This window comes from Danio aesculapii, chromosome 12, assembly GCF_903798145.1.
Source record: "Danio aesculapii chromosome 12, fDanAes4.1, whole genome shotgun sequence".
NCBI classification, from domain to species: domain Eukaryota; kingdom Metazoa; phylum Chordata; class Actinopteri; order Cypriniformes; family Danionidae; genus Danio; species Danio aesculapii.
Window position 1 is genome coordinate 21,786,749 of NC_079446.1, and position 19,863 is coordinate 21,806,611.

Here is a 19,863-nt window from a genome sequence, read left to right on the forward strand (position 1 = left end):
ATCTGACTTCTGTCTTCGCTCTTTTTTTATCTCTAGTGGCACAGCGATCATGCAGGATGGCAATACCATGAGGAACAACTACGGCTGTGACTTGGACTCTCTGACCACGGGCTCCAGGATCGGGATGATGCGCACAGCAACTGGAGACCTGCATTACTTTATCAACGGCCTCGACCAGGGTGTAGCTTGTACTGGGCTGCCATCAGGTAATTTTCAGCTAGCTTACCAAACTTATTGCAGCGCTGTTATTTTACATCTTGATAATGTCTTCTGTCGTCCTGATTATTTCTTCTCTGTGTGTGTGTGTGTTTTGTTTTTTTAGAACTGTTTGCTGTGATCGATCTTTATGGTCAGTGTGTGCAAGTGTCCATTACAAGTTCATCTGGTCCACTGGATAACAGTCTGTGTACCAGTAACATCACAGAAAAGAGCTTCCCTATACATTCCCCGGGTATTGTATTTTCACAGTAATCTTTTAAGGCAGTAATACTTTTAAAAGAAGACAGACAAAAATGAACATTTGCTAATGACTTACTCAATGTCAGGACATCTAAGATGTAAGTGACGTTTTTCTTTAGTTGAAAATTAAACAGCATTGTTTGCTGAAGCTTTGGGAGAAAAAAAACAAACATACACAGTCAAAACAAGACAAATGACAAATGTCTGTCATGAACAAGGTCGGGGCTTTTTGCAGAGGCTATGGATTAGAGCTATGGATTAGAGCTAATTATGGATTCTGGTCTAAAAAGGAGGCGTGTTGCATAATCATGCTATTAAAATTACTGAAATGTTGCTGTCAATAGCTAAAAATGCATTGCTTTAAAGGGCACATAGTTGACCCCTTTTTTATGATTTAATATTAATATTATGGTTCTTCTGAGTGTGCCAGTTTAGGTTCAGTTCAAAACACGATTCAGATTTTTTGATTATAATGTTAAAAAGTGTCATGTTGGGGGCGTGTCCACAGCTCGCTGTTTTAGGGGTGTGTTGCTTCACATGAAAATTAGTTTCGACTTCCCGATCAACGTTACATTGGGGCGGAGCCAAGAGCTCCACCGATTTGTGTTTGGCAACAGACAGGCAGACAGAGAGAAGCAACATGAGTGAGAGGACCAGCATTCAGCCGTTTGTGTACAACTCGGACACAGACCAAGCACAAAATCATTTGTGTATAGTTTTAGAGCCAACTGTGTGCTAGTTTAAAGTTCTGAGCTTGTACACCGAGACTAATAAACACGCACACTGAATTAACTTTGACTGAGGCACCGGATGCGCCGCTCAGAGACACGACACGGCACACCGGACGCACCAATTCGCATGTTATTTAAAATGAAATTATTAAGATGGCGCTCTGTGGCGCGGTAGAAATAAGAAGTGTCCTGAGTCATGGCTGGGCGTTGCAGACAGCCACCGACCTGAGCACTCCTACGTCAAGTTGCGGTTGATCTAAAAACCGATTCAATTGGTCCACCGTTTTTATGTTGTTAAATTGAAAAAAATGACTGGGTGTGTTTATATCACCCCACTATGAAGGTCTATACATTATACCTACACACATGTCTGTCCAAACAGCTTGAAAAGAAGATTTTTCACCATAGGTGCCCTTTAAAATGGAAAACAGACCAATTGGACTGTCTATCTCAGAAGTTTGCAACTGTATACCATTGGAGAAGATCACATATTCTTTGAGAGGAAAGGGTGAATTATTTAAAAAGATTTGGAATCCATTTTTTAATTATATTAAAACAATACCACATCACTCGATTTGACAAAATAGTTTTTTTCCACTGGTTTACACTGTATCTCCTCCCTTTTTATTTATTTATTTTTATTTTACTTATTTATTTTATATATTGTGTGTGTTTTACTTTGTTTGCTGCTTAGTTTTGATCTTCTGTATTGTTAACTTTTGAAAAAGCAAAATAAAAATATATAATCATAAAAAGGAGGTGTGTTAAAGCGCATTGCTGGCCGCGTTGCTATTTTGAGGAACTAAAATAGGCTGCGCAATAGACCAGCTAAGAGTGAAAGTAAAGGCCGAATGGAGGAGGCTCATTATTCTCTTGCTGCAGATGCTGTTTAACTGTTTTCTTAACTGTTTTGAAGTGTTCAATTTTTCCACTCACAAAGTCTGCCATGTAAATAGCAAATGCGCCATGGAGCGATGCAACTGACTCTTAAAGGGATTGGGAGATGAGACTCTGATAGGTTTATTCTCAAAACACACCCATAACTCATTAAGAGAATGAGCTCAACCCTGTTAGACCATGCACCGTGGCGCAGAGCGTGTTTTCCTATCTTTAAAATGACAAAAGTGTATTCGGATACGCTCTTAATGCTTTTGCACCCTGCGCTACAGACTTTGCGCCTAGTTAGTTAAAATATAATCTGTGTTTAGCAGATTTCCTTATTGCAAACACAACAGTAACCTGGTGTTGATTGTGTTTCTTTGGCTTTTTCGGGGTTAATTATTGTGATATCCCAATTGCAAAAGAGAAATACTGGGAAATCTCTGTAGACTGATGGCATTTCATGCCGTTCAACCTTACAATCTTAAAATGTGAGCAAAATCACCAGTTTTGTTATCACTTAAGACATTACGCCAGAGAATCGTTCAAATACTAGCTCTAAAAGGATGTGAAGTAGCAACGGTTTCTGCTGCCCTGGTGTCAGCTGCAGATGTGAATTAATGGCGGAAGAAAGTAGTTCCTCATACAAAAGAGTTTTGAGACTCTCCGTGTTTGATTTTCTTCTTTATATACACGATTATGCCATACAGCTGTTGTATAAACGCAATATCACACTTGTAGCAGTGTAATATGGCTGTATATCGTCACTGGTGGGACACGCCTCCCACCAGTATTGATATAGCCATGTCGCACAGCTACTTGTGTGATATTGCTCATATATAGCTATTTTTCACTGTGTATAATGTCTAGGGAGCACATTAGGTGTTGTACTTATAGCATATTACAACTTGTTGAACAGCACTGTCGTAGAGGTATATACTGTAGATACTATATACAATAGGTCTGATTAGAAAGAAAAGTTATTTTCACACTCAAGTGGTTGAATCAGTGGTATTCAAACCGTAACATACTTTAAATTATAAATGAATTTAGTGTTTTTTATGTTAAAACGTTGCTATTAATATACTTCATGTTCACCTTAGAAATTATGCATAGTACTTAACATATTGCAGTATTGTTTTTACTTTAGATTTTTCTCCCCCATGAAAAATCAGTTGGTTTTAAAGGATCTTATAAATATATTAAATAAAGCCTCATAATACTTGCAGAAACCCTGAACCAGTTTCACCTACTAAATTTCTTTAAAGTGTTACTGAAGGGGAAAATAGTCACCTACATCTTGAAAGGCCTGAGAGTGACTGAATTTACAGAATCTTTTAAGTTTAGTAAACTATTAAGCTCTTTTTTTTACTTTTAGTTTTAGTTTAAGTAAACTATTGTTTTAAAATTGGGATAACTGCTTTAAAATGATCAATAGACGCCCCTTTTGTTGTGTTTTGCCTTTCTCTTTTGTACATATTTTAGACACAAATGTAGTCTGACCTTCCCCTTCTTTGGTATTTTTATTTCATTGCTCTTATTTTGTTAGTTTCTTGGTATGATATTTTTTTTACTGTTGTTTTAATAAAACAATGACTAAAATAGATCATTTACAGCTAGTTTTAAGATTTTTGCCAGCTGTCAGTGGTAAATTTGATGTCTTTTTCTCTCTAGTGGCAGGAGTAGCTCATCGCCTGCACAGTAAACATGGTAAAAACGTGGTGTTATTAGGAGACGGATGCCAAGCGCTGAGGGTTGGAGGTTATGCCCATGGAATCGTCTTTAGTGCAAAAGAGCTCAAAACAGATGAGGTGTTTGAGGTAAGATACGGGACATGCTTTAATTCACAACTATAAAGGTGAAATCAGAAAATATGTTGTATTAATATAGTATATGGGCCTGATGTTCTTTCAGGTGAAAATTAACAAGGTGGATGAGAGGTGGTCTGGTTCTCTTCATGTGGGGTTGACCACCCTGCAGCCCCCTGACCTGCCGTCCTGCCCTCTCAGCGGACTCTCGCCTTCACTTACTCAGCTCAGGACGAAGGTCACATGGGTCTTGGCTGGCTCTGAGGTCAGACGTAATGGAGTGCTGCAGAGACAGAACTATGGCTGCTCTCTGGATCGCCTCACGGTACGAAATGCATATTCACACCAGTGAAAGGAACTAAAGGGGTTAATAATCATTAGAATTTTATAGGAGAGGACATATTAAATCTGTCAAAACACAAAGAAACCATTTCATTGGAATCACTTACATAAAGCATGATAAGAGCATTGGACAATTAGAAAACATCTGACTTTACAGAGCATTAGTATTTAAGGGAAACTGCAGAATGTGTATAACAGAAGTATATTTTATGTTGTGTAATATATATAATAATATAGTTAATATATATAGTAAAATAGTTACCATTCAATTTAGTTATTTTTTTTATATGAACGTACCATTAATCTTTTTTTTTTATGTAATTTATTCCTGTGATGGCACAGCTGAATTTTACCACTGGTATTTCAGTACTGAGTGTCACATGATCTTTGATATTCTGATATTCTCACTTGGTGTTTAAGATCTTTTTCTCAAGATCTTGGCCATTCGAGATTCTATTAAGAAAAAATGAACTGAAAATTAAAACTATCATTTGAACCTTGATTTAGCTTTTTGCTTTAACAATTTACATGCAAGGGACATATTTGCTACTATTCTCTTTCTAAAACTCATTGAATCCATGCAGTTTGTATGTGCGTGTATGTATTAATGACAAGTCATGAAGTCTTATGTAAATGTAAAAATTGTAGCTTTTAAAAGTTTCAGGTTAGGATGAGGGATGGAATGAATAATAATTTGCAAAAACTATTTAGTAACTCAAGCGTAAATTAAGGAATTAGAGCTGCACGAATAATCGAAGACCGTTTTCATGCCCATTCTAGCAGTAAACCCGGCTCTGTAATCAGCAGTAAATCTCCAGCACCTGCTTTTACATAGAGCGTTTACTACACAGAGCCATAATTCACTCACAAGCTACGCAAAAAAATCACAGAAAATTCAAGTTAATCGGCACAATCCTAAATTCGAAGATAATCATTTTGAAATATGACAGCTGTTTTCATTGCTTCCATTAAAATGTAAAAATACCACATTAAATGACTTTTTAAATTCAAACTCGCATTGTATCTTCAGTCGAGTGATTGAAATTATTATTTGAGATGATTATGTAGTTGTGCGTTTGTTAGTCACATTAAACCTGCTCTGTTTGATTTCCAGTGTCTCTTTTGTGTCCCTTATAGTGTCTCTTTTGTGTCCCTTATTTGCAGTTTCAGTTTGAGAGCACCTTCTGGCCTTAGTCTGAGATTTATTAGTGATCACAGAGCCTTCCTTTCCTGACAAGATGTGCATAAAAAATTCAGCTTGCAGAATCGTGATTTCAATTTCATTTCGATTAATCGTGAAGCCCTGTAATCATTTTCCATCTCTGTTCTGTTTATAGGTTGGAAATCGTGTCGGGGTGAAGAGATGCAGTGACGACACCATGCACATTCTCATTGATGGGGAAGATATGGGACCAGCAGCCACTGCAGTAGCGAAGGTACCTCTAACATGCTATACTTATGTCCTATGTTCAATTTTTCAGTCATACAGTCCATTCACCCACGTTTTTCCCCACTTGTTCCAGAATGTATATGCTGTATTGGACCTGTATGGAAAGGTGACGGCTGTGTCCATCGTCAGTTCAACGCTAGTTGAGGATTCAGAGAGTGTGAAAGCGCCCTCGCTCTCGTCCGACAGCTGCAGCGAAGGAGAGGAGGACTGCACTCCTGTAAGAGAGGTGCGCTGCTTACAACAGCACATTTTGAAGTTTGTATCAGTTGTATTTTAAAGGGTCATGAAACCTTCCTTCTTTCAGTTCAAGTCTAACTTAAATGGGTGTGAAAAGATGTGAGCGAAAGGTATGGGAGCTGTTCCAGGGCAAAGAAGGAAAGAGGGGATTGTGCAACTCATCTATCAGTGGCCCAAGCCAACTTATGTAAACGCAATGAAATGAAAGTCTTTATATTTAATGAGTTTTTAAAGGAATACTTCATCCTAAAATGAAAATTATCCCCCAATTTACTCACCCTCAAGCCATCTCTGGTGTATATGACAGTCAGAAAAGTTCAATATTTTATCTTGACACTTTTATGCATGCTGTATAATGGTGTTGGATAGTGGCAAAGCAACAAGTGACCGTTCATTCAACGGAGAGTAAGCGACTTCCGGCGACCTCCGTCTACGTGAGCGACATCTACCAATGGCGACCAGATAAGCAACGCAACATTGAGAATCCTTTGACTTTATGCAAATGTGGAGCAACTTTCTTGAGCGACAGCCAATAGGAGCACCAATAGAGCTAATGTGATCCTCTCTCAGCTTCTGCACAGGCTGGTTGCATTTTCTGTGCTGAAGACCGACACAGACCTGCGTTTGCAGCAGATCGCCACCCAGAGTGACAGGCAGCTACAAAGTCGCTGCTAGTGTGAACGAGGCATTACTTTAAATCTTCTAAAAGCGCAGAACTCTTCGGTAAAAGTAACTCATACACCTCCAGGAGGTTAACACATGTCTTATGAGTAGATCAAAGTGTTTTTGTAGCAAATATATTGGACATTTTTAATTAGGATCTTAAATCCCTGACTTGAAGTGACATGCATTTGTAGCAGAAGTTCCGGGAGAAGCCGCAACTGGCTGGAACCACTTACCACAGTTTGTTTACCACAGAAGACGATGACAAACAAAAAAACTAGTTAGCTTGGTATTAGTGTAAAACGTTATACAGTATATTAGCTCCTACAATGCTGCATTCCAGCAGGATCAGCTGATAGACATGGCTTTCAAATGCTCCAATGTCTGTGTATCTGTGTAAAAGCTCAGGGAAAGGTGTAAATGATGATCACTGTAGCCAATCACAGTCATATCTGTTGATCGCGTGAACATGATGGCCAATCGGCAGAGTTGAAGCCTCAGCCGCACTCTAAAAGAAACAGTAAATAGTCACTGCTAGTCACATTTCTGCATTTTTTTAGTAACGATTGGTAGAGAAGTCAGTACTTTTGACAATACCAACAGCATAACAAAAAAATTCAGCAGTATCTTCTCACAGGATTAAAAAAAAACTCTTTTTTTATAAATAATAATGAGACACAGACGCAGCATTTAAAAGTGCTTAAAGGATTTTTCACTTCACAACCTCTGATGCCACCCTGATGTAGATTTAAACCCAGAAAATGAAGTTACATGAAATAAGCTCATAATTAGCTGTTACATTTAAAGCTAACAGATGCTAACATTGTCTTAATTGATGTTCAACAAACATGAACATTTTGTTGAGGCTTTCATCTGAGGTTTAATCTGTATTTGTTTATTTCCACTCAGTGTGAGAATGAGCCTCCGCTGGTGCCCACGGTCATGACATTTTTGGAGAATCATGGGAAGAATATCCAGCTGTCCAATCAGAATCTGACGGCCGCACGGGTGTCCAGCTACAACCAGGGGCTTCTGGTCACAGCTCAAGCTCTGCCCCGCCAGCAGCTTTTCCAGGTGTGTTTCTGCCTAAGAGTCTTACTGCACATCAAAACCTGTATCCATGCGATGCTTAAACCTGTCTCCTCTTGTTGCTCAGTTTCAGATTGACCGCTTGAATCCCTCATGGACTTCGTCTCTTTCCCTCGGTGTGATTGGTCATTCGCCAGACAGACTCAACTTTCCTTCCACGGCCTGCTGCCTTAAACGCTCAGTCTGGCTACTGCAACGAGACTCTGTTTTCCACAACTCACTCAAGGTGATGTGCTTTCTGAATCACGCACCAGTTCTTTTTTTTCTTGAGGTTTTTCATTCTATTTTCAGCTTGCCCTTTTTCTCGTGTTTGTGTACCCGATGAACTGTTTTCTTCTTATTATTGTCATTCTTAGCCTAATTCTCTGTCCATTTTTGTCAGATTTGTGAGAACTATGGTCCTAACCTGGATACATGTCCTGAAGGGACAGTGTTGGGACTGTTGGTGGACAGTAGTGGTTGTCTCCATTTGTTTGTGAATGGTATGGATCAGGGTGTAGCGGCACAGGACATCCCGAGCCCCTGTTACCCCCTCATTGACCTTTACGGCCAGTGTGAACAGGTCAGAACCTTTAAATGAAATTTCCTAGAACTAAACATACAGCTGAAGTCAGAATTATCAGCCCCCCTGAATTATTATCCCGCCTGTTTATTTTTTCCCCCAATTTCTGTTTAACGGAAATATTTTGTTTAACTCATCTCTAATAACTGGTTTCTTTTATCTTTGCCATGATGATAGTAAATAATATTTTACTAGATATTCTTCTATACAGCTTAAAGTGACATTTAAAGGCTAGGCAGGCTAGGGTAATTACTCAAGTTATTGTATAACAATGGTTTGTTCTGTAGACTATCGAGAAAAAATATAGCTTAAAGGGGCTAATAATTTTGACCTTAAAATGTTAAAAAAAAAAATTATTCTAGCCGAAATAAAACAAATAAGACTTTCTCCAGAAGAAAAAATATTATTAGACATACTGTGAAAATTTCCTTGCTCTGTTAAACATCATTTAAGAAATATTTTAAAAGAAAATCAAACAGGAGCTAATAATTCTGACTTCAACTGTAAATTTTACATTAGAAAATTGAGTTGTTATTATTATTATTATTATTATTATTATTATTATTATTATTATTATTATTAACATTATTAAATGTAATCAATTTTGCATTATTTTTATTCACTGTTACTTTATATATATATATATATATATATATATATATATATATATATATATATATATATATATATATATATATATATTTATTATATTATTATTATTATTTATTATTTTTCCAACTTTTTCAAAGGCCTCATCACAAAAAGTGAATTTAAATAAAAATTGTATTTATTATTATAAATTAATCTTATACCCTTTCAATATTTTCACTCAATGTTTTTGTGTAATTTTACTTTTATGTATTTCCATTTAATATCTCTTTCATATGTGTACTGGAAATGCTTGAATTTTAATCTACTGTCTTTAGATTTGAAGAGTAGTTAGATTTTTGATCAAATGTTTGAAACTGCTTGAAAATCTAATTGTGTTGGTTTCATAAAAAATGATCTTTCTAAAAAGTTAAAAACAAATATCTACTGTATTTAAATAAAAATAATAATAAAGAGAGTAAATGACGCTAGTTCATTGTTGGGCTTGGGGTAAACATGGCATCAACAAATTCTTGGAATACTATAGAACAGTGGTCCTCAACTCAACTCAATTTATTTCTAGAGCACTTTCAACCAACCACAATGGCTACCAAAGTGCTGTACATAAAACACATAATACCTGCAAACATACAAGGAACCAAAGTACATAAACTCACAACACATGATTAAAAGCTAAAGATGATAAGTGTGTTTTCAGTGACCTCTGAAAAGGCTCAAAAGTTAGAAATGTTCTTATAGAGAGTGAAAGATCGTTCCAAAAACTGGGAGATGCTACTGAAAAAACTCTATCACCTCGACATTTCAAGCGTGATCGAGGAATTGTCAAATAGAGTTGATCCTTAGAGCGAAGAGATTGGTGTATATTAATTAGCTCAGAAATATACTCAGGGGCCAGGCCATGGAGGGATTTAAAAACATACACCAGTAATTTGTACTGAATTCTAAACTGGATTGGTAGCCAGAGTAGGGAAACCAGTACAGGTGTAATGTGCCTGTTAAAAGCCTGGCAGCTTCGTTCTGGACCAGCTGCAGTCGTGAGAGAGAGGCCTGACTCACACCTAGATACAATGCATTGCAATAATCCATACGAAAAGAGATGAAGGCATGAACATCCTTCTCCAAATCACTGAAAGAGAGGACAGACTTCAGCTTGGCTAATATATCTAAAATAGAAAAAACTGTTTTTGACAACCGAATTAATTTGGTGATCAATTTTAAGCTCAGAGTCAAAGATAACACCAAGACTTTTTACAGAGGAATGTATTTTTCCAGCAAGCAATGACAGATTGCCATTAGAATCTGAACCCTAAATCAATTCACACTTGTCCTTATTCAGTTGGAAAAAGTTATTCGCTAAGCAACCTTTCAAATCAGCCAAACAATTTAACAAACCCTGAAAGGTGGATTGATCACCAGATTTTATGGGGAAGTAGATTTGAGAGTCATCAACATATAGATGGTAATTTATGCCATGTTTTTAAAAAATTCTTCCCTACGGAAGTAAATGGAAAACAAAAGCGGACCCAGTATTGAGCATGAATTCACACATGAATTGAACGACAGAACACGAGTTGCCCAAACTGACTGATATAGTTCTATCCTTCAAATATAAAGAGAACCAGTCCAAGGCTAAACCCTGGATACCAGCGTGTTCTCTAAGCCGATCAATGTCATGATCGACTGTATCAAAAGCAGCAGTGAGATCCAATAATAGAACCACCAGGCCACGGACTGGTACCAGTCTGTGAATCAATTAGTACCGGGCTGCACAAGAAATCATTAATTATTTCCATTTTATTTATTATCTAGGTCTGAACGATGCTTTATTTTGAAAAATGACCGTATTCTCTCGTTAAATCTCAGTCACTTGAGCGCCAAAATTTAACCCACAAGGTAGCAAAATGAAGTAAGAAACAGACGTCTTTGGAAAGTTTCTTTGCTAAGGGGAAAAAGCTCAGTGAAGGACCTATAAACTGCTAAGGAATGGATTTGCAACCCATTTGTCAACAAATCAGGTGAAGATCAGAAGATCAACTGCTGGAGATTCCAAATGACGGAGGCCTTTTAGTTTTTTTTTTTCCAATGGAGGCACGCAGCTTTTGCACGCACATTTGGAGCGATGCGATGTGCCTTCCAGCCGCACTCAGTTGAAAACTTCTCCAGAATGCTGCAAGCGCCGTGAGTCACGTGACAAGAACTGACCAATCAGATTCATATTTTGTATGGAATATACACATTTCGGTAGACTGTCTCAGACAAACACTGCAGTGCATTTAATTTTCTCCATAAATAAAACTTGTATCAGAGTTGCAGCAATGTTTTGTCAGCTTGTCTTCCTCTGAGAAAACGGTTGATGGTTAATGCCCCTCCCCCGGGCCACGATAAAATGGTCAAGTGTTGACCGGTCCACGGTGATAAAAATGTTGGGGACCACTGCTATGGAATACTAAATAGCATCTGATATAATGTATTGAAGTATGTAAATGTATAAAGTGCTGGAAAAGTTTGAAAACGCACCTGGAAAATGCTTGAAAAGTGCTTAAATTTGACTTTAGAAAAGATGCAAGAATTTATATTCCTCCATATATTCCTCATCATAAAATGTTTCATTAAACATGTTCTAGTTGTAATTATTAATATAATGATTAATGTTTACAGTAATAGCTGGTATCATTATTATTCTATTATGTTATTGTATAAATGTTTTTATCTTTCAAAGTTTAGCTGATTATTGTTGTATTGTCAGGTGACTATCGTGGCGAATCATGTGCCGGTGGTTGGCGGTGAGCGAGGAGACCTGCGCTGTCAAGGGGACATGGAGAAGGCTGATATGGTGGACGGTGCGTCACATTCTGACCTTAATTCATACAGTGCAGTTAATGGAGCTCTGCTTCACACTTTTGCTCTGTTTGTGGCAGGTATAAAGGAGAGTGTCTGCTGGACGCCTCCTCCCGAGGTCAACCCTAATAAGACCTGCGAGTATCAAGCGCTGTGCTCCAGATTCAAAGACCTGCTCACACTGCCTGGTAGAACCACATTACACTTCACACATTTAAAGGTCCCCTGAAGTGCCATGAGTTTGCTGCTTTGTTCCATGTGTGACATCATTTGAACTATAACATGAAGGCAGGGCGGGACTTATCAAGTAGACCCTCCCCTTTATAAAAAACAGCTCTGACATGACCTTATTTTCATCTAAAACCGAAAACTTTCATCGTTTACTCAGCCTTTACTTGTCACAAACATGTTTGAGTTTCTTTCTTCTGTTGAACACACAGATGATGTTTTGAAAAATGTTTAACATGTATCTCTTGGCTTTCATAGTGTGTGTTTTTCCTACTATAGTAGTCAATGGTTACAAGTTTCTAGCATTCTCATCTTCTTTTGTGTTCAACAGAAACTAAATAAGGATTGAAACTACTTGAGGGCAAGTAAATAGTAAATAAACATTTATTTCTGGGTGAACTATCCCTTTAATTAATCTGATTCATGACAGCCACAGTCTAAAACTGAAATGTGCCTGACTGAAGATTTCTTTGTTTTAAAATGCAGTGTTCAGTAGCTGTTTCCATTCAACTATTTTAAGAGCATTTTAAACTATCGCATAAAAATGCTTAATGGAATTGCCAAGATGCGCATCATTTTTGAAAATGCACATTAAAATCTTGTGTACAACTGAGAAGAATAACCTTTTTTCTATGTTACAACCCCTTTGATGGTAGTCTAGTGTGAAAGGGGTAACATTGAAGGTTTGGTAAAGAAAGAAACGCTGCTTTATTTTCAAATGTTTTGTGCGATACTGCAGTTTTGCACATAAATATGATTTGCAGTAGTAGAAATCAGGTGGGACTGATATTTTTTGTGGTCTTTGCAACTTGTTCTCTTCTGTACTATCGCATCTGATCTCTGAATCAGACCGTGTGTTCATATGACATTACCATGAAACATTACCTCGAAGACTCCATTCACACCAGTGGAAATCTTTTTTTACAGTATTTCTCTTAATCCTCTTAAGAGTGACTATGTTCCATTCACTATATAAAAGACTGTAATAGCCTTAACTGTGAATTTCCTAGTTGCCTGTATGCTGTGTGTGTGTTTGTGTAGGATCTTCCAGCCAGCTGTTTCAGCATTATGGCTCTTTGGGGTTCCTCGGTTTATTGCTATGACTATTTAACACATACACTGTTTTGGCTACTCGTTATTACTTTCCTATATTTGCAAGTCATATGTGTACCCCCAGAATTAACAATCAGTAGCTTACGAATAAGTGACCGATTTCAGAATTTAGTGTCTCTAAGGGTGCAGGATGCTTCTGATACTACAATAAATGAGAAACCACACAATGCTTATATCTTCTGAATGTGAATTATGTCACTGTTTTGGGGCACAGTAGAGTATAGGTAAATTTCAAGAGATCTTTCACTCAAAAATTTAAATTACCTCACTACTTTCTCACCCTCAAGTGCTTCTAAAACTTTATGAGTTCTTATTTCTGTTGAGCAAAAAAGAAGATATTTTGAAGAATGTTAGAAACCGGTAGCCATTGATGCTCATAGTTGGAAAAACAAACACTATGGAAGTCAGTATTTTTTTCCCAATGGTGTTTCTTTCCAACTATTTTTATGAGCGTTTTATGTTGCGTAATAAATTTTGAAACAAAAATTTAAATTGAGTTCAAATTAGGGATGCTCATTTCAGTTTATTTTACCAACCGACAACTGCAGCACGTTAACCGAATATTAACCGTTAACAGAGAAATATTAAAATATTCATTCATTCATTTTCTTTTCGGCTTAGTCCCTTTATTAATCTGGGGTCGCCACAGCGGAATGAACCACCAACTTATCCAGCACGTTTTACGCAGCGGATGCCCTTCCAATTGCAACCCATCTCTGGCAACCCATACACACTTATTCACACTCATACACTACAGACAATTTAGCTTAACCAATTCACCTGTACCGCATGTCTTTGGACTGTGGGAGAAATCGGAGCACGAGGAGGAAACGCTAACTGACCCAGCCGAGGCTCGAACCAGCGATCCTATTGCTGTGAGGCGACAGCTCTACCCACTGCGCCACTGCGTCGCCCATATTAAAATATTATTTAATTTTAAAATAATGTACGTCTATTTTGTGACACATTAAATATTTTAAAATACTGATTTATTTTAACATGCGAACAGCTTACAGAACATAACAGAACATCTTCACGCACCTGCAGTGTTTCCAACAGCATAGAAAAAATAATAAACTAAATAAAATTCATAAAATAACAGTTCTGCCCTAGATATTTTTCACTTAAATGACAAATTTAGATTACAAAACGAAAACACTGACTGAATCCTTTTTAAGAACCGGCATAGGCTGTTTTTTCCAATCATGTTTATTTTCTTTCGTCAAATAAAAATATCAGGCTATTAAATCGATCGCTCCACTGAAAATATGCATTTAATTAATGCTTCGTTGTTATTATTATTATGTCACAAAACCCTTTTAAACATTTTAATAGAAGTCATTAGTTAAAAAATAATGTCATAATTACTTATTTCCTCCGTCTCACTTGCGGTTCATGTGTGCGCGCTGCCAGTGCATTTCAACCTTAGGGCTTGTACTGAATGTTGACTTTTTGTAAAGTATAGGCTACTATAGCATATAACAATTTTGTTGTTTACATATGATATTGCATACATTTGCATTCATGTTTTATAAGCTATAAAATGATTTGGTGCGAAGTTATTATTATGAAAAATTCAAGAAAATCATTGGATTTGTTTGATTCGTAGATTATGTAGGCTATATTAAAAATTTATATTATATAACAACTATAAATAATACATTTTCCAAATGGAAAAAAGGTTAGTTTGTTGGTTGGACACTAAATCATCAATAGCCTATTTATTAAGTTTATGACGCGGCTCCAGACCGCATAGAGGCGATCAGCATCAGAGCTGGTTTATGTCAACTCATCTGTGTCAAACTGTGACCAGAAATATCATTCTTTTACTTTGCTTCTTTGATAAAATACGTCTTTAGGCACGTGTTACCATCCTGCAAGTTAATAAATATTTGTTGCACATCAGGGGCTGATCACGCTTTTCCGTTCCAAAAATGCGGGGCGCACCACACTGCCTTTTATGTTGACAAGAAAAAAGAAGCGGTGCTCTTTTTTATGTCACTATAGGAAACGACTGAATCAGCTGGTCTATTGTGCGCGAGTGTTGCTGTCCATGTTGTTATAATTGTAATATATAATAACATTGTGATACTCAAGATTTGTAAAGTAATATAGCTTTGGATAACATTAAACTGCGACCACAAGTCTCTCCTCCATCATTAAAAGTTCTCCGTCGTCCTGACAACACAAACACTGCAGGCACCTCAACAGAAACCCTGCTCTGCTTTCATTTGTTTGAAGAATGTAAAAGACGCGACTGACGTAACGCACTTTTGCACTCAGGGTTGAGTTTTATTTCAACCGCGAGCACACAGCGTAACGTGAGGCGTGCAGGGCGCATAAGCAGCACGCAAAACACTCGGTGTTAGTAAACCATTCAAAAAATGCCCTTCTCAACGCAAAAAACGCCTTCGGTGATCGGCCCTTTATGCAGACAAACTTTAAAAATATAAAAAAAATATTTTTAATGGTTTAACTGATATTAATCGGTTACAAACGCAGCATTTCAGTTAACCGTTATTTTGAGCATCCCTAGTTCAAATATTTCATATTAAATAAAAAAACGTACAAGTAGAATAACTGAGTAAGATAATCTTTTTATCTACGTTACAATTTTGAAGAATGTTATAAACTAGTAACCATTGATGCCCATAGTAGGAAAAACAAACACTATGGAAGTCAATAGTTTTCAACATTTTTCAAAATAACTTCTTTTGTGTTCAACAGAAGAAAAAAAAACCTCAAGCAGGTCTGTGACAAGTGAAGTGCGAGTAAATGGTTAATTTTGGATGAACTATGCCTAAGACTTATTGACACTAACACCCAAAAAAACATTCATTTTCACTTTAGTTGAATTTAACAGTCAATCTTTGTGTACACAGACAGAGAGTGAATGCCAACCTGTTACACACTGACCGTCTTGCTCTTTTTCTTTCTTTTTTTCCAGATGGTTACTTTAACGAGGATGCCAAGTACAACCTGTGTTACTGTGAGTCCTGTCATAAATTAAGGGGTGATGAGGCCTATTACAAGCGAGGAGAGCCCCCCAGAGACTACGCTTTACCATTCGGCTGGTGCCGCTTTGCACTCCAGTCAGTTTCTTTTAAGTTTTTTCTGTATTTAAGCTGTTAGAATGTGAAGATTATTTATTAGTGGTATTTTATTCTTATTAAGAGGTCTTGTCTGTATTTAATCAGGATCAAGACCCACTGTGAAGTCTCCAATGCCTTCAAGAAGTGGCACATTGCGTATCATGGCACGAGTGTAGGTTCCCTTAGACGCACCCTGGACCACAACCAACTCTTGTCAGGTTAGCACTTACTTAAAAATAATTCTGATTTTATTTATTAACAGTTATTGGGTATTGTTTGAAATGGTTAAACACTTACTGTTAAATGTTTATATAGTTGAAGTCAGAATTATTAGCCCCCCTTTGAATTTTTTTTCTTTTTTTAAATATTTTCCGGATGATCTTTAACAGAGCAAGGAAATTTTCACAGTATGTCTGATAATATTTTTTCTTCTGGAAAAAGTCTTATTTGTTTTATTTCAGCTAGAATAAAAGCAGTTTTAAATAAAAAAAAACATTGTAAGGTCAAAATTATTATATATTTTTTTTCGATAGTGTTCAGACAAACCTAACCTGCCTAGTTAACCTAATTAACCTAGTTAAGCTTTTAAATGTCACTTTAAGCTGTATAGAAGTGTCTTGAAAAATATTATTTACTGTCATCATGGCAAAGATCAAAGAAATCAGTTATTAGAAATGAGTTATTAAAACTATTATGTTTAGAAATGTGTTGAAAAAATCTTCTCTCAGTTAAACAGAAATTGGGGAAAAAAATAATTCAGGGGTGCTAATAATTCTCACTTCAACAGTATATATTAGGGCTGGGCGATTAGGCCTAAAATCTAAATCTTGATTGATTGAACATTTTAATTTGATTACAATTAATGAACAATTATATTTATTTATTTATTTATTTATTTATATTTTTGCCCTCATAGTTCACTGACAATTTAGTACAGTAAATATGCCCACATATTACAAGTGAGAGATTTTTGAATGTTGGATGCATTGCTAGATTTTAAAATAACTGAAGTAAACACACACTATCTAACATCTATGATTATTTATTGAACATCAGCAATAAACAACTGAAATTAAAATACACATTGCCTAAACGCGGCTATCCGGCCACCCACCCTGGTCACTGCTACCAAACTGACCAATCACAAGCTTGTGCTACGTGTCATTGTGACATGTAGTTACATTATTATGAGAGGTGCATGGGAATGCTAAGACTGCGGTGGACTGTACGCTTGGCAGGAGTATAAAATAAGAATAATATAATAAGTATAACTCATAATAAGTATAAATTAGCCTTAACAGAGTGGGGTCACGTGACTCCACACATGGTAGGGAAAGTATCTGAAAAAATTGATCTGAAAAAATTGACCTAATATATTCATATTCATACAATTAAATACAATAAACATTAAGTTATTATATTATACTATTTTAGATGAGAGTATAAAATAACATAATATAATAATTGAATGTTTATTGTATAAATATGACTATATTGATGTTGATCAAAGTATTAATAATCTGTAATGTTTATTTATACTAGCTCTAAAGTAAAAATATTTATAAATATCCTTATTCTACATAAAATTAATGATTAATAAATCTATATATGCATTTTGTTATCACGATATTTATGTTGATTTATATAAGTTGAAACATCTGTATTGAAAACAAGATGTCACTATTTATGTTATGTATGTCATCATGTATATTGATGTATATTAGTATACTGTAAATCATTTTTAACATTTCTGTGTGGTATCCTTGTTACACATGTTCCATGTACTTACTATAGTGATTACAATTAATTAAGCAAAATTACATGAAACTAATCCTTAACCTAACCACCTACTTCATCTTACTTAGTAGTTAAATGAAGAGTTACACTGTAAAAATGACACCTTAACATGACACTTAACCTGATATTCTTATGTACAATTGATTTACACTAGCAAACATCTCCTTACATAAAACGATATAAATAAGTCTCATTAGTACTATAAATATCCTCATTCACTTTAGTTTCTGGTATCCAGTCGGTTAAAACAACTTCTTTTTATTTTTAGGCTTAATATTTTTTATCCAGTTCATCTCTAACGATGAAAAGGCAAAATATCTGCTTCTGAAATGCATAAATGTGTGAATTAAGATCAGCTTCTCTGTTTCTCCTCAGCAGAATCGTCCTGTATTTTCTCGTCATCCTCGGTGAAGACAGAGGGTCATGGCAGCTACGGAGAGCCGGAGGAGAACAGCGCTCCAGAGAGAGACGTTCCCAGAGTGCAGCTCTCACCAACCATGCGCTATTCCGGCCTTGAGGTCTTCGCTCCGAAAGTGCAGTGAGTCCACAGTCAGCAGACTTCCTGAGGGCATTTAAACATCTTTGGAACATTATAACGAAAAAAAATGTTGATTTTTACAAAAATGGAATTGTTGTGTAGCGTAATGTTATTATCAAATCAAATTCTGCCAATCTAGTATGTGGTCTGTTGCTCTGTGTTTTCAGACTGAATTTTAGCAATGTGTCTTTTTTATTGTTTGTTTAGGGGGAAAATAAGCAGCAGTATACTGTTAGTTAACATCTTGATCAAACATTTTCTAACTTCAAGTTTGTCATTCAACTGCTTTAAGGCATATTTTGCCCAAAAATGAAAATGAACTCACCCACAAGTGGTTCCCAAGAGTTTTTTTTCCTTCTGTTGAACACAAAAGAAGATATTTTGAAGAAATCTGAATACCTTAGGAAAAACAACAGATGCCATGATATTATGCAGCACTGTTATTTAGTTTCCCACAGTAATTCTATGGATCTGTTATCAGGCATTGTGTATTTACACTGAAGCCATGGTACAGCAGAAAAGTTACTTGATTATTGTGTCAGAACGAGAGTATAGAGAAAAGAAACTATTAATATTCCATCAGTCTTAGTACAGGATGTACCTACTAAAGACTCAAGCTTTAAACAGGGACAATTATGGAAACAATGCATTAGCAGAGATGCTAATGGTCTAATCTGATTCAATGAATTATGCTAAGCTAAGCTAAAAGTGTTAGAAAAAGACTCGGAGATCGGCTGAATGCATTCAATTGCTTAAAGGCATATTTTGCCCAAAAATTAAAATTTACTCACCCGCAAGTGATTCCCAGAAGAGTTTCTTTCTTCTTTTAAACATAAAAGAAAATATTTAGAAAAAAAGTTGAAAAAAAACACATGCTATCATATTACGCAGTGCTGTTACTGTATTTAGTTACCTACAGTAGTTGCAAACTATTTCCAGGCGATGCGTAACCTTCTGAAGGCTGCACCGTCTGTAGCCATGGTACGGCAGCAAAGTTTCTTGATTATTTTGTCGGATTGAGAGTATAGTTCCTAGCCATAGTGACGTAGAACAAAGAAACTTTTATCTTTTCATCAGTCTTATTACAGGCTGTAACTACAGAAGAGAACTACCAAGGCAGTCGTTTTGACTTTTTAATTTTTGCAATTAAGAAACTTTGTTGAAAAAAAACACACATATCTAAAATTCCCTGACTTTTACTAAGTATGTGTATATTTCCTTCTAACATTGTTATTTTATTAAAATTACAAAACCCAAAAGATTATTTCTACCTATGACCACCATATCGGTCAAAATGAGAATCAGTGTCTGCTACTTTTTCTCTTTAAATATTTAAATATTCAATATTTCCCTTTGATGACTTGAAATATGCGTGTCTCTGTTGCCTAGCAACTTCCTGCTAACAAAAACACAACTTTTTTTTGGGAA

General features: G+C 36.2%; 1 protein-coding gene across 2 annotated transcripts in view; it reads left to right on the plus strand.

The window, feature by feature from the left end:
- The window catches only part of neurl4 (neuralized E3 ubiquitin protein ligase 4), a 53,263-nt gene that overhangs the window by 31,338 nt on the left and 2,062 nt on the right, over positions 1-19,863 (plus strand). The window contains exons 15-28 of one of the 2 annotated variants that reach the window (XM_056469637.1): positions 37-206; positions 323-451; positions 3,744-3,889; positions 3,984-4,202; positions 5,557-5,655; positions 5,743-5,895; positions 7,479-7,643; positions 7,726-7,884; positions 8,041-8,220; positions 11,576-11,669; positions 11,748-11,855; positions 15,956-16,100; positions 16,206-16,318; positions 18,273-18,435. In XM_056469637.1, the coding sequence (XP_056325612.1) occupies positions 37-206; positions 323-451; positions 3,744-3,889; positions 3,984-4,202; positions 5,557-5,655; positions 5,743-5,895; positions 7,479-7,643; positions 7,726-7,884; positions 8,041-8,220; positions 11,576-11,669; positions 11,748-11,855; positions 15,956-16,100; positions 16,206-16,318; positions 18,273-18,435 (2,043 nt within the window). The remainder of the gene's footprint in view (positions 1-36; positions 207-322; positions 452-3,743; positions 3,890-3,983; positions 4,203-5,556; positions 5,656-5,742; positions 5,896-7,478; positions 7,644-7,725; positions 7,885-8,040; positions 8,221-11,575; positions 11,670-11,747; positions 11,856-15,955; positions 16,101-16,205; positions 16,319-18,272; positions 18,436-19,863) is intronic. The other variant, XM_056469638.1, reaches the window with a different exon arrangement.